General features: G+C 42.2%; 1 protein-coding gene across 1 annotated transcript in view; it reads left to right on the top strand.

Annotated features, from left to right (window-relative positions):
* The window catches only part of DOCK2 (dedicator of cytokinesis 2), a 430,014-nt gene that overhangs the window by 400,746 nt on the left and 11,947 nt on the right, over nt 1-17,321 (top strand). The window contains exons 43-47 of the mRNA XM_077327133.1: nt 5,695-5,779; nt 7,560-7,646; nt 7,947-8,123; nt 8,548-8,631; nt 11,623-11,760. Coding sequence (XP_077183248.1) covers nt 5,695-5,779; nt 7,560-7,646; nt 7,947-8,123; nt 8,548-8,631; nt 11,623-11,760 — 571 coding nt within the window. The remainder of the gene's footprint in view (nt 1-5,694; nt 5,780-7,559; nt 7,647-7,946; nt 8,124-8,547; nt 8,632-11,622; nt 11,761-17,321) is intronic.

The raw sequence follows: 17,321 nt of genomic DNA, 5'->3' as shown, positions 1-17,321 counted from the left end.
CTGCCATGATTTGAGGTTCTTCATTTACTCCAAGAAAAGCAAACCTTAGGAAATGTTCTTTATTAGAGTAGAGCAAGATATTACATATAAGGCATAGTTAGAACTAATCTTTACAGAACACTAGCAAACATATATAGGAGCCAAGGGAGGTGCCCCCCTTCCTGGGAACACAAAGCAGATACCACTTCAAGGAAGTCAGAACATCTTGATAATAACTATGGATGCGAAATGATGGAAAGAGAGGAAGACCAAATGGCCCTGGGGAGGAAGGGGAAGATGAAGAATGAAGAATGAGACTTCAAAGGGATTTTGTCCTTGGGTGTCAGCTACACTCAGACATGGCAAAGCATTAAATCAGAACAAGACTACAATCTACTAAATCATGGCAGAAATACATGGGGGTTTCTGACACGTGGCAGCAAAGCTCAACTGGGGACCCAGGGCAGTCCCAAGGAGATGGAGAGAAACAGGGGCTGGGAAAGGATATGGCCAAGCCTCCCAATCCACAGGGGATAGAGCAGACTGATGGGCAAAGGAATAAACAGTCCCCAACCTCCAACTCCCATAGAGTAACCTGGAAATGGAAAGGAGCAGGAAGGAGGACATACCAACAGGTGTCTCTGACAGGACAGGACCAGCCCACCAGAAGAGTTCCTCTACAGCAGGGGTAGTCAACCTGTGGCCCTCCAGGTGTCCATGGACTACATTTCCCATGAGACCCTGCCAGTGTTTGCTGGCAGGGGCTCATGGGAATTGTAGTCCATGAACATCTGGAGGACCACAGGTTGACTACCCCTGCTCTACAGCACCAAAAGGGAAAAAAGACAAAGGAAGTTAAAGGGGAACTTATAGAAAGTACTCAGGATGCGGACAGGAAGGGAGTGCGGGTAGGGAGTGGTATATACTCTACCGGGTATATTCCTCTACCAGGAAGCCAGGGGGAAAGCATACTCCAGCCCTAATTTTGAGGTCCTCCAATAGAGCTGAAGATGGTGGAAGGTGGCGTCCACCTAGGCAGAGCTGACAAGCACAGCATAAGGGTACCCTGCCCTGGGTACCTCAGGCCAACCCAATCTCATCAGATCTCCAGTGAGGTCTTCATCTTCTATGACAAACACCCCTTTCCACCACTTCTCTTCCAGAACAGGCTTCTGTGTTTCCATGTCTTGCACAAGCTTGTTCACCCTTTTAGTCAGGCATGCACTCTAGTGAAAGTTTTTTGTACTTCATTTGTTTTGCATTTTTCCGTTTTGTAGTTTTCATTTGCCTCTACCTTGTAGCATAAAATAATTTGGTTTCTCTTCTGTTTATAAAATAACTCCACCTTCTGTTTGAGAGTGTTGATCTGAATCTGGATCCTGGTATAGAAGAAGAGTTGTTTTTTATACCCTGTTTTTTACTACCCAAAGAAGTATCAAAGCAGCTTACAACTGTCTTCCCTTCCTCTCTCCATAACAGACACCCTATGAGATAGATGGGGCTGAGAGTGTTGGCTGCACATACATTAAGCTGGCTCTCTTACACAGGCTAAATACCCCCAACATAAACATTTGTTCCATGCTGCATGTTGCAGTCTTGACACGTGTAGTCCCATTTGTGTAATATTGGCTACAGAAAACCTTCATGTTCATAGGCAGTTTACTGTGAATACGAGTTGCCGGGAGGCGGGGGACGGGCCAGGAAGAGACAACAGAGGAGGACTGATGCCTTTTTGCTTTGCTTGTGGGTAGCTGGTTGACCACTGTGTGGAACAGGATGCTGTTCAGTGTACTTTGTGTGAACTGGTAAGGTTCTGGCAGGGTCAAATCATCAGCCATCATGATGAAGCAATACATGTTCTTTTTGAGCTCTGGTGCTTAAGTTCTGAAATGAGAAGTTATGATCTGGTTGAGCTGCTTCTAGGATATTTATTTATTTATTTGTTTGTTTGTTTGTTTGTTCATTTGTTCATTCATTTGTTTGTTTGTTTCGGGATTTATAGTCCATCCTATCTTTGGGAACTCAGGCCGGATTACATTGAATAGAGCACAAAATCCCTGCATAAAATTTAAAATGAATTCAGATTAAGACCAATAAAACATTTACACTATCATCCTATAATATCACCAATTAACGTTTATTAAAATTGACAGTAGCACTTTCTCTACGAGAAAGTGGGAGGGATGAGAGGGGACAAGACATCCAAATTGGTTGGACTAGCAAGGGGTTGGACTAAATGGCCTGTATGCCCCCTTCCAACTCTATGATGCTATGAAATTTCCTTTTTTGCTGTATAGGCTTACTGGGAGTATGATTGTGGGGCACTTCAAATGTACTACTATACCTTTGGTACATTTGTTTCACTATTGACAACTTTTTTCAAAACATGTTCATTTCTATAAGCAAAACCTTTTGAAGCCAAGATAGAAAGGCTTGTGCTAGCTATGATGATCCTTTCTTGGGTATTAAAGCTGGTTAGTGTGAATTGTTGTTAGTGTTATTTGTAGTTACATGGATCGCACAGTGTCATTGAAATAATGCTGCTGCTGATAGTTCGGCATCACATTCAATTAGACGTTTTTTTGCAAAAGTTGCCTACTTTTTGCAAATCACACTTTTTTATTGCTCCCTTCTTCTGAGATCGCTGTGCTGTAAGTAGAATCATCACAGGAATTGATTTTGTTATGTCTGCAAAGTGTAAATGACCTGGTGAAGCAGATGATATTTTCCTTGCTGATCCATGTGATATTTTAATCACATGGATCAACAAGAAAAATATCATCTGCTTCACCCGGTCATTTACAGCTAGCTGTAAAACATTGTGCTTTATGTGTGTCCATAAAAAAGCAAATAAAATACAGGAGGGGGGTTGATATATTGAAAACAAGAAGAAAGCAGTATCTGCAGAGTAAGATTTCAGCAAATTGTCATTTAAGGTGGTTGGATGGCCTTTCTTGCTCTTTTGACAGTTGAAACGGCTGTTGGCTGCTATAGATTTCCAAATAATACTTTTTAATGAGTGTCAGCAGTTTACTTTCCCCCATCAGTTTTATTTTAAAACTTTGACATAAAAGACTTACTTATACGAACATGTGCTTGAAGCAATAGGGCATCTTTTTGCCAGCTTACTACTGTCAGGTTATATATATTGTAGGATTAGCAGCGGCATGCAAGAGATTGTAGGATTAGCAGCAGCATGCAGCAGCATGCAAGAGATCCCCTTGCTGCCGATAGCCTTGCATGACCTTGAGATCTTGGGGAGCCACAACTTTCAGTCTAAGTCTGAGGACATGCATAAAGACGCTTAGAGTGTTTCCGTTGTAATCTGAATTTCAAACCACTCTGATATGAACTACCAGTACAGTATAAGAACTTGGAAGAAAAAATTGTATTATATTGTAATTTAGTACATTGACTGAATATCAGATCCACTCTTGAGAAAATTCAGGGGCAAGCTCTTCCCACCTCTCTCTAGATTCAAGAATTCTTGAGTTTTTTTTAATTCAATTTTATTTATTTATTTATAATTATATTTCTATACCACCACTCCCATCACAGCTGGCTCGCGGCAGTTCACAATATACATATGACAAAACATCTATCTATAAAACATCAATTAAAATCTTAAAAACATCATAATGTTACAACAGACAACTCCCCCAAAACAATATATAAAGAATCAAAATGACAGTTAAAAATGCAAGATCTCCTACCCCAACATCTGAAGCAGTTGGAGCCAGTATGGAATATAATCAACAACTGGAAGAAAACCAGGGGGTAGATCACTCAGTGGTTCCAGATAGGTATAATATCAAATCCTTGAACCAGAGGGGGGGGGGCCTGTTCTCAGTACCTGGTACCAGCAACACTCAGCCTCAACCAAACGCCTAGCAGAAGACCTCCATCTTGCAAGCCCTGTGGAATCCAGAGAATTCCGTCAGGGCCTGCAGCTCTTCTGGGAGCTCATTCCACCAGTTAGGGGCCATGACCAAAAATGCCCTGGCCTTGGTTGAGGCCAGGTGTGCTTCCTGGGGCCCTGGGACCATCAGCAGATTCATACCTGTAGAGCAAAGTGCCCTGTGGGGGGCATAAGGAGGTAAGCATTCCCACCGGTACGTAAGACCCATACCGCATATAGCCTTAAAGGCTTGATCCAGAAACAGACTGGCAGCCAATACAGCTGTCTCAGCAGCTGCTGAACGTGGATCCTCCAAGATGATTTAGTGAGGACACGTGCAGCCGCCTTCTATACTATCTGCAATTTCTGGGTCAAAGACAAGGGTAGGCCTGCATAGACCAAGTTACAGAAGTATATTTGTATTCTGCCTTTCTTGAGGGCTCAGGGCAGATTCCATGAGTCAAGACTACAGTTAAATATACAGCATACAATTTAAGTATAGAGCATGAAATTTAATACATAAGATTTTAAAATTAAATTAATGGCACAGAAGCTACCTCTTTTTTCCAGGTTGTATAATTTAACTTGTAACACAGCATAACATAATATAACTTAAAATAGTATGATATGATATAACATAATAATATACACCCTTAATGGTTAATTAGGTGGCTGTTTAGGCAGGGGGGCCAGCAGATTTTGATGTTATTTCAAAAACTGTAGGCCTGGAAGAATTGCTCTGGCTTGCAGGCCCTGCAGAACTCTTTAAGGTCCTTGAAGGTCCCTGATTTTGCTGTGTAGAGTGTTCCATCAGATCAGGGTCAGGGCTGAAATGGCCCTGACCCAGGTTGAGGTCAGTTTAATCCTTTTGGGGATGGGGATCCTGAGCAAGTTTTGCTCACTATATCTTAACATTCTATGATGCTCAGGAATTTGTTTGCTGTGATTATTGACAGTACAATACAAAAAAAGAAAGGTTCACAATGAACAATCAACAAAAGAGAACAGGGAACCTTTCTAAGGCAATATGTTTGTAATAATATATACAAGTAAATACAATTCCTTTTACATCTTTTATATACCAGAAGGAACAACCATAACGGCTACTAGATCAATTCCGTTTTCATTGGCTTCATCAGTGGTTGAAACCTCCAATCCTCCAAAAACAGTTTGTAGTATCAAAGGTGGCAAAATCCTATCGCCTTTCCTTATATTACTATTATTAATATTTTAGTATCAATCGGCCATAGGCTCTCTAGGTTACTGTGGGGAATGCTAGTCAATGACCACTCTGGCCTTTCATCATGACTAAGAGGCATGTGGTTAGCCACTCCTACACACAGAATGCTGGATTAAATGGATCTTTGCTCTCATCCTGGATGCAGGGCTATCTTAACGCAGGGGCATGCTGGGGAGTTGCCTGGGGCCTCCATGAGCATAGGTGCCCTAATCTATCTGGATGGACATGCTGTTTATGTATGGTGAAAATTGTAGAATGTAGACAGAAATGAGGCTAGGCCTTCCCTCACAGTGTTGTGAATCATCACACAGAGTTCAAGGCTCACATTATATTGTCCAAATGTTAGTGTTAATTAATCTTTGTTGTACAGAATGTTTTTCAATGTTTCAATAATGATTTTGTTGGAGGTATCAATAAATGTATGTTAAATGTTATCGATAATTTATGTTTTTGTTCCTGTGATTGGTTGTGTAGGTAGGGTCTATAATGCTGTTAAAAGGGCCCTGCCTGGAAGGCTGTTTTTATTTCATTTTGCAATAGACATATGATTGAAATCTTTTGTAATATTCATTTTTAGCTTTTATAAATCTAACTATGTGCAAACATTCCACTATTCGAGACCAGTGAGGAAAGGATCTGTTGATCCAGAAAATGAATTTGCAGTAAGTATTATTTTCAGTGATGTTTTTATAAATCGTCAGTCATTCAGATGTGATACATGTGAGGACTCATGGACTGGATCATGTATAAAGGTAAAGGTAAAGGTATCCTCTGTGCAAGCACCAAGTCATGTCTGACCCTCTAGCGTTTTCATGGCAGACTCAATATGGGGTGGTTTGCCAGTGCCTTCCCCAGTCATGACCGTTTACCCCCCAGCAAGCTGGGTACTCATTTTACCGACCTCGGAAGGATGGAAGGCTGAGTCAACCTTGAGCCGGCTGCTGGGATTGAACTCCCAGCCTCATGGGCAAAGCTTTCAGATGGCTGCCTTACCACTCTGCGCCACAAGAGGCTCATGGATCATGTATAAACAGATGTAAAATTTGGATGAATGTTCGGAAGAATTTAGGGATGCCTCACTAGAATCATCATGACTAAGAGGATCAGGTCTTTTTAAAAGGATTGATGTCAGGGGACCCTAGGAGTAAGGTCCCACTACTTCTCCAGGTAGGGATTCCAGTTTCCAGGAGGAACCGAGGATCCCCCTGGAACCGAGGATCCAGGTGGAACCTTGGACTTATAGCTCATCTAAAGAGATTGGTTCCTCTGGAGAAAATGGCTGCTTTGGAGGGTGGACTCCATAGCATTATACTCCACTGAGGTCCCTTCCTGCCCCAATCGCTCCCTCTCTTGGCTCCACCCCCAACATCTCTAGGTATTTCCCAATCCAGAACTGGTAACCCTATGTCCAGGTTCTGTGGAGTTCTACTACAAGAGACAGAGGTGAAGACTATAGAAAGGATAGCCAGTGTTTGGCCAGCCAGTCCCTGTTCCTTTAAGATATTCTCCCACTGTTCGATATCTGTCAATCAACTCTTACATTTTATTCCTTTCTTCCTCAAAGGAACTCTGGGCAATATATGTTGTTCTCTTTGCCCAATTTATCCTCATAACAGCCCCATGCGATGGATTAGCTTGAGGTAAGGTGGGTGGCCCAGGGTCACTCTCAGAACTTCATGACTGAGTTGGAATTTTAAGCCAGGCCTTCCCTGACCTTGTCTAACCACAACACCATGCCAATAGCCTAAAGTAAGGCCTCACCTTACTGTTTCACATCTCTGAAAGTCTGTCACCCTTTGACTAAGGGTGTCTGAAAGTCTAAGCCACCTCCCAGTAAACTCTGCTCTACTGCTGACTTGCTTCCTAGGTAAACTTAGTGTTTACAAAACAAGACTGAAGTGATTCATGGGATTTAAAAAGTAAAAAATAAAATATCAAAAGCAGCCTTGTGTCAGAAAGAGAATGAGAGATCTGGGAAAAAGATTTTATTCCCTTAAACATTCTGTTAATATGATACTTTTAAAAAATACTGTGTCTTTTATACATAATTGTATGAAACCTTAAAGCAATAATTATATATCTAAACCAGATGGAATAACAAATGGTGTGTTGCTTATATCGTGGGATGAACCTTTTACTCTAAATTACCCTGGTTCGAGTTAATATTTTGTTCACTTTATGACAATATTGCTGTTTCACTTTTTACATCTCCCTTGCATTGGCATTTTGTACAACAGTGTCCTTATCTAATCTTTTATTCATTCCTCCCCAACATCTTTCTCTTCTGAATAATTTTGTTGTTGTTATTTGCTCATTTCTTTCTGTCTCGCTGCCTCAAAAAATACCTCTATGTTATTATTTAATGCATAATTCCAATAAGTCCTTAATGTTATACAATACAGTTTTTACTTTTGTGTATTCCTCTGGAATTTCTTTTAATAGTCAATGTGGATTGAGAGAACATCATTTGTCACAGCTTACAAACTGCCTGGAATCCTGCGTTGGTTTGAGGTTGTCTCTATGTCACAGGTAAGTCTTAAAATTCTGATTATTTTTAATACATATATTGTTAAGTCCCATTTTAGACTGTAAAATCACAATAACAATGAAAGTTTTGCAAAACATTGCATTTACCAGTGAATTTATTCTGTGTATCTAAAAATGGCAGCACAATGTTATTTGATCATTGATAGTCACTGTAACTATTCTGAAGACGTAATATTCCATTTGCTACAACATTAATGTAGGATTATCTCGGGTTTTCAAGAGGATAATGAAGAATGATTCAAATGGAATACATGATTTTCTTTATTTCCCATCCCCTCATAGAATTCAATTAGTCCTTTGGAGAATGCCATAGAAACAATGTCAATGACCAATGAGAAGATTCTGATGCTGATTAATCAATACCAGAGTGATGAAAATCTACCAATTAACCCACTCTCCATGCTTCTGAATGGAATTGTTGACCCAGCGGTTATGGGTGGATTTGCTAAATACGAGACGGTAAGAGACGGTAAGAGCCAGTTTGGTGTAGTGGTTAGGAGTGCGGACTTCTAATCTGGCATGCTGGGTTCGATTCTGCGCTCCCCCACATGCAGCCAGCTGGGTGACCTTGGGCTCGCCACGGCACTGATAAAACTGTTCTGACCGGGCAGTGATATCAGGGCTCTCTCAGCCTCACCCACCCCACAGGGTGTCTGTTGTGGGGAGAGGAATGGGAAGACGACTGTACGCCGCTTTGAGCCTCCTTCGGGTAGGGAAAAGCGGCATATAAGAACCAACTCTTCTTCTTCTTCTTCTTCTTAATTGTTATTTTAGAAGTAAAATAATCATTTGATTGTATTATATCACCAACACAATATTGGAAACAGCACTGAATCTTATAAAATCAAGAACAAAAATTGAATTAACTGTTTTTTGCTTCCAGGCTTTCTTCACAGATGAATACATAAGGGACCATCCAGAGGATTTGGAGAAACTAAATAGACTCAAAGACTTGATCGCTTGGCAGGTAATACAATGCTAGACTCAGTACAAAGATGTTTGCTGCCCTTTCTTCCTCACATATTACTTGCTGATTTTGTTTCCAATGATACAGCATAATGCAATTTAAAATACATTGTTTACATAGGCTTTCCTATCCTAATAATATTAGAAATAACAGCATCTCTTCTTTTTTATAACACAAGGCTGTCTGGAGAATGGAGATTCATTGTATATAGAGATTTTGTACCAACTCTTTCTATGATTACATGTCAGATCAAATGGTTAGGAAAGGCCATTGGATATACAAATATTTTTTCCATTATTTCTCATGCAAAAAATATAGGGGAAAATGCGTATTCACAATGGGTTTAATTTTAGGGTTAGGGTGATCTTAAGTATTGCTAAGGTCAGGGACTGATTAGTTTTAGAGGGAGCATTAGGGCTAGGGAAGTGTTAGAGTGATATTTAGAAAAGGCCATTGGATGTATAAATATTTTCCCCCATTATTTTAAGTGTAAAAATTATGTAAAGATGTTTGTTTTATTCCATTCTGGGTTGGGTCTGTTTTACTTTGTGCAATAAATAAATAATTGATATATAGTTTTCCACGACCTCTGAAGAAAGCTTTATAGGCCCAAATACGTGTGCCCTGATGATTACCAAGTTTTTCTGGTCATTTGAAAGTGATTCTTTTGACATTCTTACATGTACTGTATTGTTATTATCCTGCCCAAGATTTTTTTTCAGGTTAGCGGGAGAATCTATTCTAATCCTCTGATTTTATTGTTCTGTTTTTTATTAAAGTTTATTAGAGTTAGATAGTTTTTAATTTTTGTATTTTTCGGGATTTTTTTCACTTTGCTTCCCCCCATGCTTTTGGTTGCCTAATTGTTTGGGGGGAATTGGATTCTCCCTTTTTTATTTTGTTTTTGGTGGCCAGTGTTACGCTCTTGCACGTAATCTTCAGTGATCATTGATGAAGTCACACATGGGGTGGAGGGAAGTGGTGGTATAAAAATCAAATGGACAGATAAAGACCGATGATGAATGGGCAGGAAAGGCTGGGCTGGTGCCACCATGACAGCGGGACTAATCCCCACTTATGCACAATGTCAGCGCCAGCTTGGACCCCTCCCAGCCCTGGCTCGCTTTAGGACCTCTGATGGCCCATGGCAAGGGAATACTGGAAAATCCAGCGTTCCCTTTTTGCCATGGCCACCTATCAGTGACCAGGCCCGTGCACAAAGTAGGTCCTTCCCATTCTACGGTGGCCAGGAGGGGGACTAAAGATGCCCCACTAGGCTCTGCAGTATTTTGCAGTGCCATGGGGTCAATTTTTTTTTTTTTTTGTCATTTAGCAGGAAGGTCAATTGCATGAAAATGCAATCCCACCTTCTTGCAATCCCCCCTCCCCGACAAACTGCTTCATCTAAAAAAAAAGTCCCCCGTGGGGACACAGAAATCAGTTCTGCCGCTCTGCTGCTGAACCACAGAACCAGCTCTGCCGTTGAAATGCATCCCCCATAGGGACACAAGAAATTGTGGAGCATGCTGCTCCGCCAAAATACATCGGCAGTGGCCTGGCATGGCCACTACTGTCCATAAACGGTCAAAGAGTGTGTTAGAGGAAGCCATCCTCCTTGGTTCTTTTGCTGTTTAAAGATGCAACAGCAGAGAGAAGTAAAAGACACACTTAGACACACTGGAAGTATCACTTCTATTTTTATTTCCTTGTCAAAACACTTAATGTTGCGACAAAACTACATGAGGGATGAAGCATGATAGTAAACCTTTATTTTCACGACCTCAATGTTTATTGCTGCCAGTCTATTCCTGAGTAAGCCTTAGTAATTGTCAGTCCCTTCCTCCCTTCTGACATGTGAATCAACAACAAATACTGATTGCTGTGCAAAAACTAAATAAATGTCTATGTTGTGGGTGTTGTAAATGTGTAGGGAAATCTTTAGTGTCTTCCTAATGGGATAAACGTTTTCCCTCATATTGATGTCTAAATATTTATTACGCTCTCCCTTCTAGCACAGTATTCATTTGTCATTAGTTCAGCCTGTGTACGCATTAGTCAGCCCAGTGTACAAATTAGGGCATTCTGCTTTAATCTCATGGGTTAAAAATATGCCTATTACTTTCTGAGGAGTTTCTAGGGCCATACATGTGTCTCCCACTTATTTTATCCAGCTGTATGAGTAGATTATGCTGAGAGACTGGCCCACAGTCACTTGGAATTTAATGGCTGCATGATAATTTGAACTGGGGTCTTCCTGGTTCTAATGTGACACTGTTACCACAATGCCACACTTGCTGTACTGAGGGAACAACCAGAACATGGGGACCTCAACATTTTCCTGCTTTTTAAAATTTACATAGACACCAGCTGCACAGTATTTTCAATGGCCAAGTAGGGATTTGATCACCATGTGTAGAAGAAGAGTTGGTTCTTATATGCTGCTTTTCCGTACCCGAAGGAGGCTCAAAGCGGCTTACAGTCGCCTTCCCATTCCTCTCCCCACAACAGACAGGGGTGGGTGAGGCTGAGAGAGCCCTGATATCACTGCTCGGTCAGAACAGTTTTATCAGTGCCGTGGCGAGCCCAAGGTCACCCAGCTGGTTGCATGTGGGGGAGCGCAGAATCGAACCCGGCATTGCCAGATTAGAAGTCCGCACTCCTAACCACTACACCAAACATGTGTACAATGATGCAATGCAATGATGTTAAAGGCTGAACATTCCCCATGTGTTCCAACAGTGTGCTGTAAGAAAATAGACATGACCTTCAGTTTAGCATTATCATACTAATGAGTTCTGATGAAAGAAAAGTTTATTTTTTCTCTTCCCATTTAGAATATTTTTTAGTTTCCGATGAAGTACCAAACTGTTTTTCTTTTGCCTAAGGGAGCTATCTATTGGAATATATATTTACAATTCTTAACTTGTGAATACAGGTGACTTTGACAAATTTTGCATAGTTAGAATTCTGGATTTTTGTTTTCTCTCCTAGATTCCGTTTCTTGGAGCTGGGATTAAGATTCATGAGAGAAGGGTTTCAGATAGCCTTCGTCCTTTCCATGAACGTATGGAAGAATGTTACAGGCATTTAAAGATCAAAGTGGAGAAACAATATGGCATCAGAGAATTGGTAAGCTTTGAATTACCCTCTAGCATTCAACTTCTATTCCAGCTCTCAAGTGCAAACTGGAAACTTGTAAGCCTTCATGTCATAAGGTTTGGCTTGTGATCTGAAAGTGCTATTTCATTTTGAAGCCAGATCATCTAATATATCTTCACAAACAAACCTGAGATCCCTGTTAGTGTGAAAGTTGCTCATTTCCTCCCACATAGTTAAAGAGTTAAAACACCTTAATGGAAAGCTGCCAGCCAGACCCCTTCCCTTAACCTACTTGTAATTTTTATAAGCTCAGAGCTGTGTTCTAGATAAAATGCAGGGGTCCTGGTTACTGGAAGACTCCTACTGTGAGCTGAATCTGCTCACATAAGCAAGCCTTACTAAGTGCAATAAAACAATACGTTAACTAAATCTAAAATGGTAGCATACCGAGCCTGCAGAATAGAATTAGCCTCAATGTGTTTCTGATGTTTCTTGGAATACAGCCAACTAAATAGTTGAATAATTAGATTAAATGTTTGATAGTATTAGGGATGAGAGGACTGCTGCATATGGGGCGGGGATGGGGGGTGGTGGATTCTGTTCGTGGCAGGAACACACTCCCCAGGCAGGCTTTAACAATATTCAACAATCCCGGTGAGTTTTACTGAAGAAAGACCGCTGGATTTGTAACATTTCTTGATGGGCTAAATCAAGTAAGTTGTAGATATTTGTCTATTTTGTTTGCCCCCTCCCCTCTCGTTTTTTAGGCTCATTGGCCTCTTTATGCTAAAACCCCAGGTTTTTACTATGCATGGCATTACCCAAGACTCCTTTTAAGATTCACTTCCAATCAACTGTCATTTCTAGAAAGAAGGAGAACCTGGCAGAAAGAGCGGTGCTCATTTGCTGCCAGAAGTATCGCTTTGGTAAAATGTGGCAGCAGAAAGTGCTATCAAGTCTCAGTTGATTTAGGGTGATGCCTTGAGGTTTTCAAGGCAAGAGATGTAGTTTGCTATTGCCTGCCTCTAAGGCAGCCCTGGTATTCCTTGGAGGTCTCCCATCCAAATACTAGCTGGGGATAGCCTGGGCTATCTAAATCAATTTCAGTTCATCTAAATTGCATGATGGTCTGACTGGTTCTCATGCTGGCTATCCTGGAATTGATATAGATTTCCAATTGATACTTAATCAGCAAATTGTCCCTTTTACAAAGCTAGTTGTACCAAGATTCCTATAGCTGATTTTGTCATGAATTAATACAATCTGGGCTACTTTACATGTAAAGTTCCCAGATGCTGATTATTGTGGCATTTCTGTACATAGGTAAAAATAGTCAAGCCAGCTGAGGGGTGTAACACTACATATAATTGTGCCTCCCGGCCCCTCCTCACCTTTTTTGCTGTCTTACTCTTCTCTGCTGCCCTTTCGTGCTTCTCACCCTCCACAAGTGCTGCTGGAAATGGCAGAAGAGAGCAATGCCATTTACACTGGACTCTCTTCCGCCTGTCACTCAAGCCAGGCAGCCATTCCCCTCTCTCCATACTTTGAAGGGCCTGTGATGCCTGCTAATTTAAAAAAATATATCAGTAGTTCTCCGTTGAAACGCCTATGCATCTAATCACAGATGCATAGTGCTTCTTTATTGCCACCGCTTATGGAATAATGAGGCTTGCTTCTTTCCCCTCTCGCGTGCTCACACACACACAACCCACTGAGGGCTCGCTGCTGCTGTCTCCTTTCCCCTTTGCACATGCACACACACACACATGTGTACACATACTCCATGGAGTTCCCTTGCTGTGGGTGGCAGGGATGGCTGCCGGGGGGCTTTTCTTGCTGGCTACCTGCCTCTTGCTGTGGGCTTGCAGCTCCTCACCCTGCCTCTCAAGAAAGGGAGGGAGGGAGGGAGGAGACGGTGCCCAGTTCCCCCATGTGATCCGATGGGGAGGCTTCTTTAAAAGATCTCTCTTTTAAAGATCTCTTTTAACGTTTGGAAAAAATTCTTTCTGCCATCGCCTGCACACTTATCCACCGGAAGAGGGGGTGGAAACAAGGGTGGGACGAGGCAGGCGCCTTGCGCATTTGAGCCTCCATACCTTTATTTGCCTGGTGGGCTGCTGGTTGCTCTCCATTAGGTAGCGCAACATATGTTGGTGAATCAACTTTTGGGGATTCACCAACTAACACTTTAAAATGAAGGATGTAGTTGGCCAGATGCTGCCCAGATGCTGGATGTTGGTGACGTCATGTGGAGGGGCTAAAATATTACTACTTAAGGTAAGTATTACACTATATTTAAAGGGTGCAGAAATGCTCTTAGTATTGTTCTAGAAATAATGACTAAGCCATGGGGACATGGTTTCTAGAGCTTCTTTTCATGCTTAACATTTCCCATTCGATTCCCATTCAGACCAATTCAATGTTGATCTGAAACTCAGCACAGATAGAAGTACGCTGCTAAAAAGCAATTTCCCTCAGAGATATGCAGCAAAATAAATTACTTCATTGCTTCTGAAGAAAATTTCTCACAATTAATAAGTGTGGGTGGAGGTGGTATTTAATACATCTTCCACTACACAGGGAAGCCAATTAATCCAAAAAGTAAAAATATTCTCGTGTTATCATCCGGTGCTGGTTGCTAGTACAGTTCTCCTTTTCCACCTGAAAGGCAGCTGTGCTGATTGTCTCTTCCCACTGCATTTGGGACTCACCAGATGAGAAACAATTCCCACTGCACATAAAATGTAAAACGTATTTGAAAATAAACTTGGAAACTCTAAATGGCTTCCCTGAGTCTCTTGCCAGAGGTGGTTTGCTGAGTGAAATGAGACAGTGTCAGGATGGAGCCTGAAGTATAAGATTACATTCCAATTTCCATACAGGTTTCATAATATCTCTGCAATCATTAAAAATGTCTTGACTTGCAAGTATTAAAATCTGAAAGATTGACATGTTTTTATAGCGCATATGTATTGGAAATGCTTCCTCTACCTATGAAACTCTGAATGATAAGCTAAATACTCAGACTCTTGGGGAATAATGGGGTGACCTGTGTTCAGCGGGCAGCTTAGTCATGGACTTCACTCTGTCATAAAATATTCTATTCTTCACAATGAATCTGGAAGAATATCTGTAGCTCTGGTAATTTACTCTTACCTCATCATCCTGTGCTGTCACCTTCTTTGTCAGCTTGCTGGTTTGGAGAATGTAGAGACTTTTCAGCCAATACAAATATTTCTAAGTATATGCAGGGTCTAAGTATATGCAGTATATAAGTATATGCAGGGTCGATAAATAGTGAAATAGATGTCACTGTTCATCCCCAGATTCACGTTACAAGAACCTGGGGCAGGCTTTCTCAAACAAGGTTTCGTGAAACCCTGGAGTTTCTTATTAGCCCTGGAAGGGTTTCCTGAAAGGGTGGGAGTTAATTAAGTTTTCATATATTTTTTTTAAATTTGTTAAACATTTATTGGGTGATATGACCATATGACCTGCCTCCCCTCCCCAAAGGGCCAGTGATGGGCCTGGAAGGAGTGGGAAGAGCCCTGGATGGGCATTTACATGGCTATGCATCCCAGGCCTATTCAGCACTTCTGGGGTTTCTGGCTCCCTCATGAAAGAATCAGAGGAAACATTGTTTTTCTCAACCAGCCAGAACAGAAACACCAAGGGTGGGGTGGGGTGGGGGGGACAGAGGTTGGATTAGTCTGGCATTCCGGAACTATGCCAGGTTCCAAGTTAACTAACACACATTCTTCCCAGTAGAACAAAGTTTGAGTCCAGTGGCACCTTTAAGATCAACAAAGATACTTGGTAGCTGGAGAAGTGTGCATGCACATGAAAGCTTATATCTTGAATAAAACTTAGTTGGTCTTAAAGAACTTTGTTCAGCTGCTTCAGACCAACACAGCTAACTACCTGAATCTACCCAGTATTATTTTCTCAAAATTTTGCAGCAAAGATTAACCAAAAAGGAAACAAAATTCATCGTTTTTTCCCTTTCTGAAGAATTTTCTGTTTGTTCTCCTCCTTCCCCTCTTTCCATTGGGTCAAATGAACTGCCTTCTCCCTTCTACTGAAAGGGCCGTGGCAGACCAGCTCCTTGCTCACCTACAGGAAACTTTGGCACTTGAGCCATACCAGTCGGGCTTCCATCCTGGCCATGGGGTGGAGATGGTGTTGGTCGCATTGATGAATGATCTCTGGAACCAGCTGGATTGGGGCCGATCGGCATACTCATATTGCTTGATCTGTTGGCCACGTTTGAGATGGTCATCCATGAGTTACTGGCCCACCGCCTCACTGGGGTTAGAATTTGGAGAACAATGCTTCAATAGCTATGCTCCTTTTTCTGAAACTGGACACAGAGGTTGGCAGTGGGCGATACTCTGTCACTCCTGTAAGAACTTCTGTGTGGGGTCCCACAGGACGCATTACTTTCCCCCATGCTATTTAACACCTATATGTGCCCTCTGGGACAGCTGGTCCAGAGCTATGGGATGGGATGTCATCAATATGCAGGTAATACCCAGCTCTAGCTCCTCATGGATGGCCACCCAGATCCCCTGCCGGATACATTTGCCAGTCGTAGCTGGATGGTTAGAACAGAGCCGCCTGAAATGCAACCCCTCCAAGATGGAGGTCCTGTGGCTGAGTAGGAAAGAGGCAGGACAGGAAGTGCACTTTCCCACTTTCACAGGGGCTCACCTTAACACCTTGCCCACAGCAAGGAATTTGGGAGCGACCCTGGACACCTCCCTATCGATAGAGACACAGGTCACAGGAGTAGCATGGACAGCATTTGCCAGGCAAAACTTTGCCAGGCAAAACTACTAGCACCCTGCCTGCCTCCAGACTGTTTGGCCACAGTGATCCATGTGATGGGTGGATTTCTCTAACTCACTCTATGCTGGCCCACCCTTGGGCTTGACCCAGAAACTCCACCGGGTGCAGAATGTGGCTGCAAGGATCCTCACTGGTTAATCTTGGAGGACCCATATCCAGCCTATATTGAGGCAGCTGCACTGGTTACCAGTCATGGCCCAGATCGTTCAAGGTCTTGGTCTTGACCTTTAAGACCATCTGCAGCTTCAGCCCTGCCTATCTGAGGGACCGCTTGTCTGCTTATGCCCCCTGTAGGGCTCTTCACTGTGCAGGCTCTGTTGGTGGCTCCAGAAAGATATGCCTCAACCCAGGCCAGGGCCGTTTTGGTCCTGGCCCCAACCTGGTGGAATGAGGTCCTGGGAGAGCTGAGGGCCCTGACAGAGCTATCACAGTTCCGCAGGGCCTGTAAAATGGAGCTCTTCTACCAAGTCTTTAGTTGAAGCCGGGTTTCTTAAGATCAATGAGCCCCCCTCAATGAGCCTGTACTCTCAGGCAAACTCTTTGCTTGATGACTGTGGGGTGGTAGGAGGGTCTTTTTAGCCATCTTGAGATTTTTTGGGTTTAATGGGACTGCAGTTTTTAATGGGTTTTTATGTAAGCCACCTTGAGTCCCAGGAGGAAAGCAGACTATAAATTTAACAACAACAACAACAATAACAATAATAAATTTTTTCAGAGTGTTTATTTTTTGTATCTTCTGTTAA

The sequence above is a fragment of the Paroedura picta genome, chromosome 3 (assembly GCF_049243985.1).
Source record: "Paroedura picta isolate Pp20150507F chromosome 3, Ppicta_v3.0, whole genome shotgun sequence".
NCBI classification, from domain to species: Eukaryota; Metazoa; Chordata; class Lepidosauria; order Squamata; family Gekkonidae; genus Paroedura; species Paroedura picta.
Note: the sequence above shows the minus strand (reverse complement) of the source record. Positions and strands in the feature narration are given on the sequence as shown.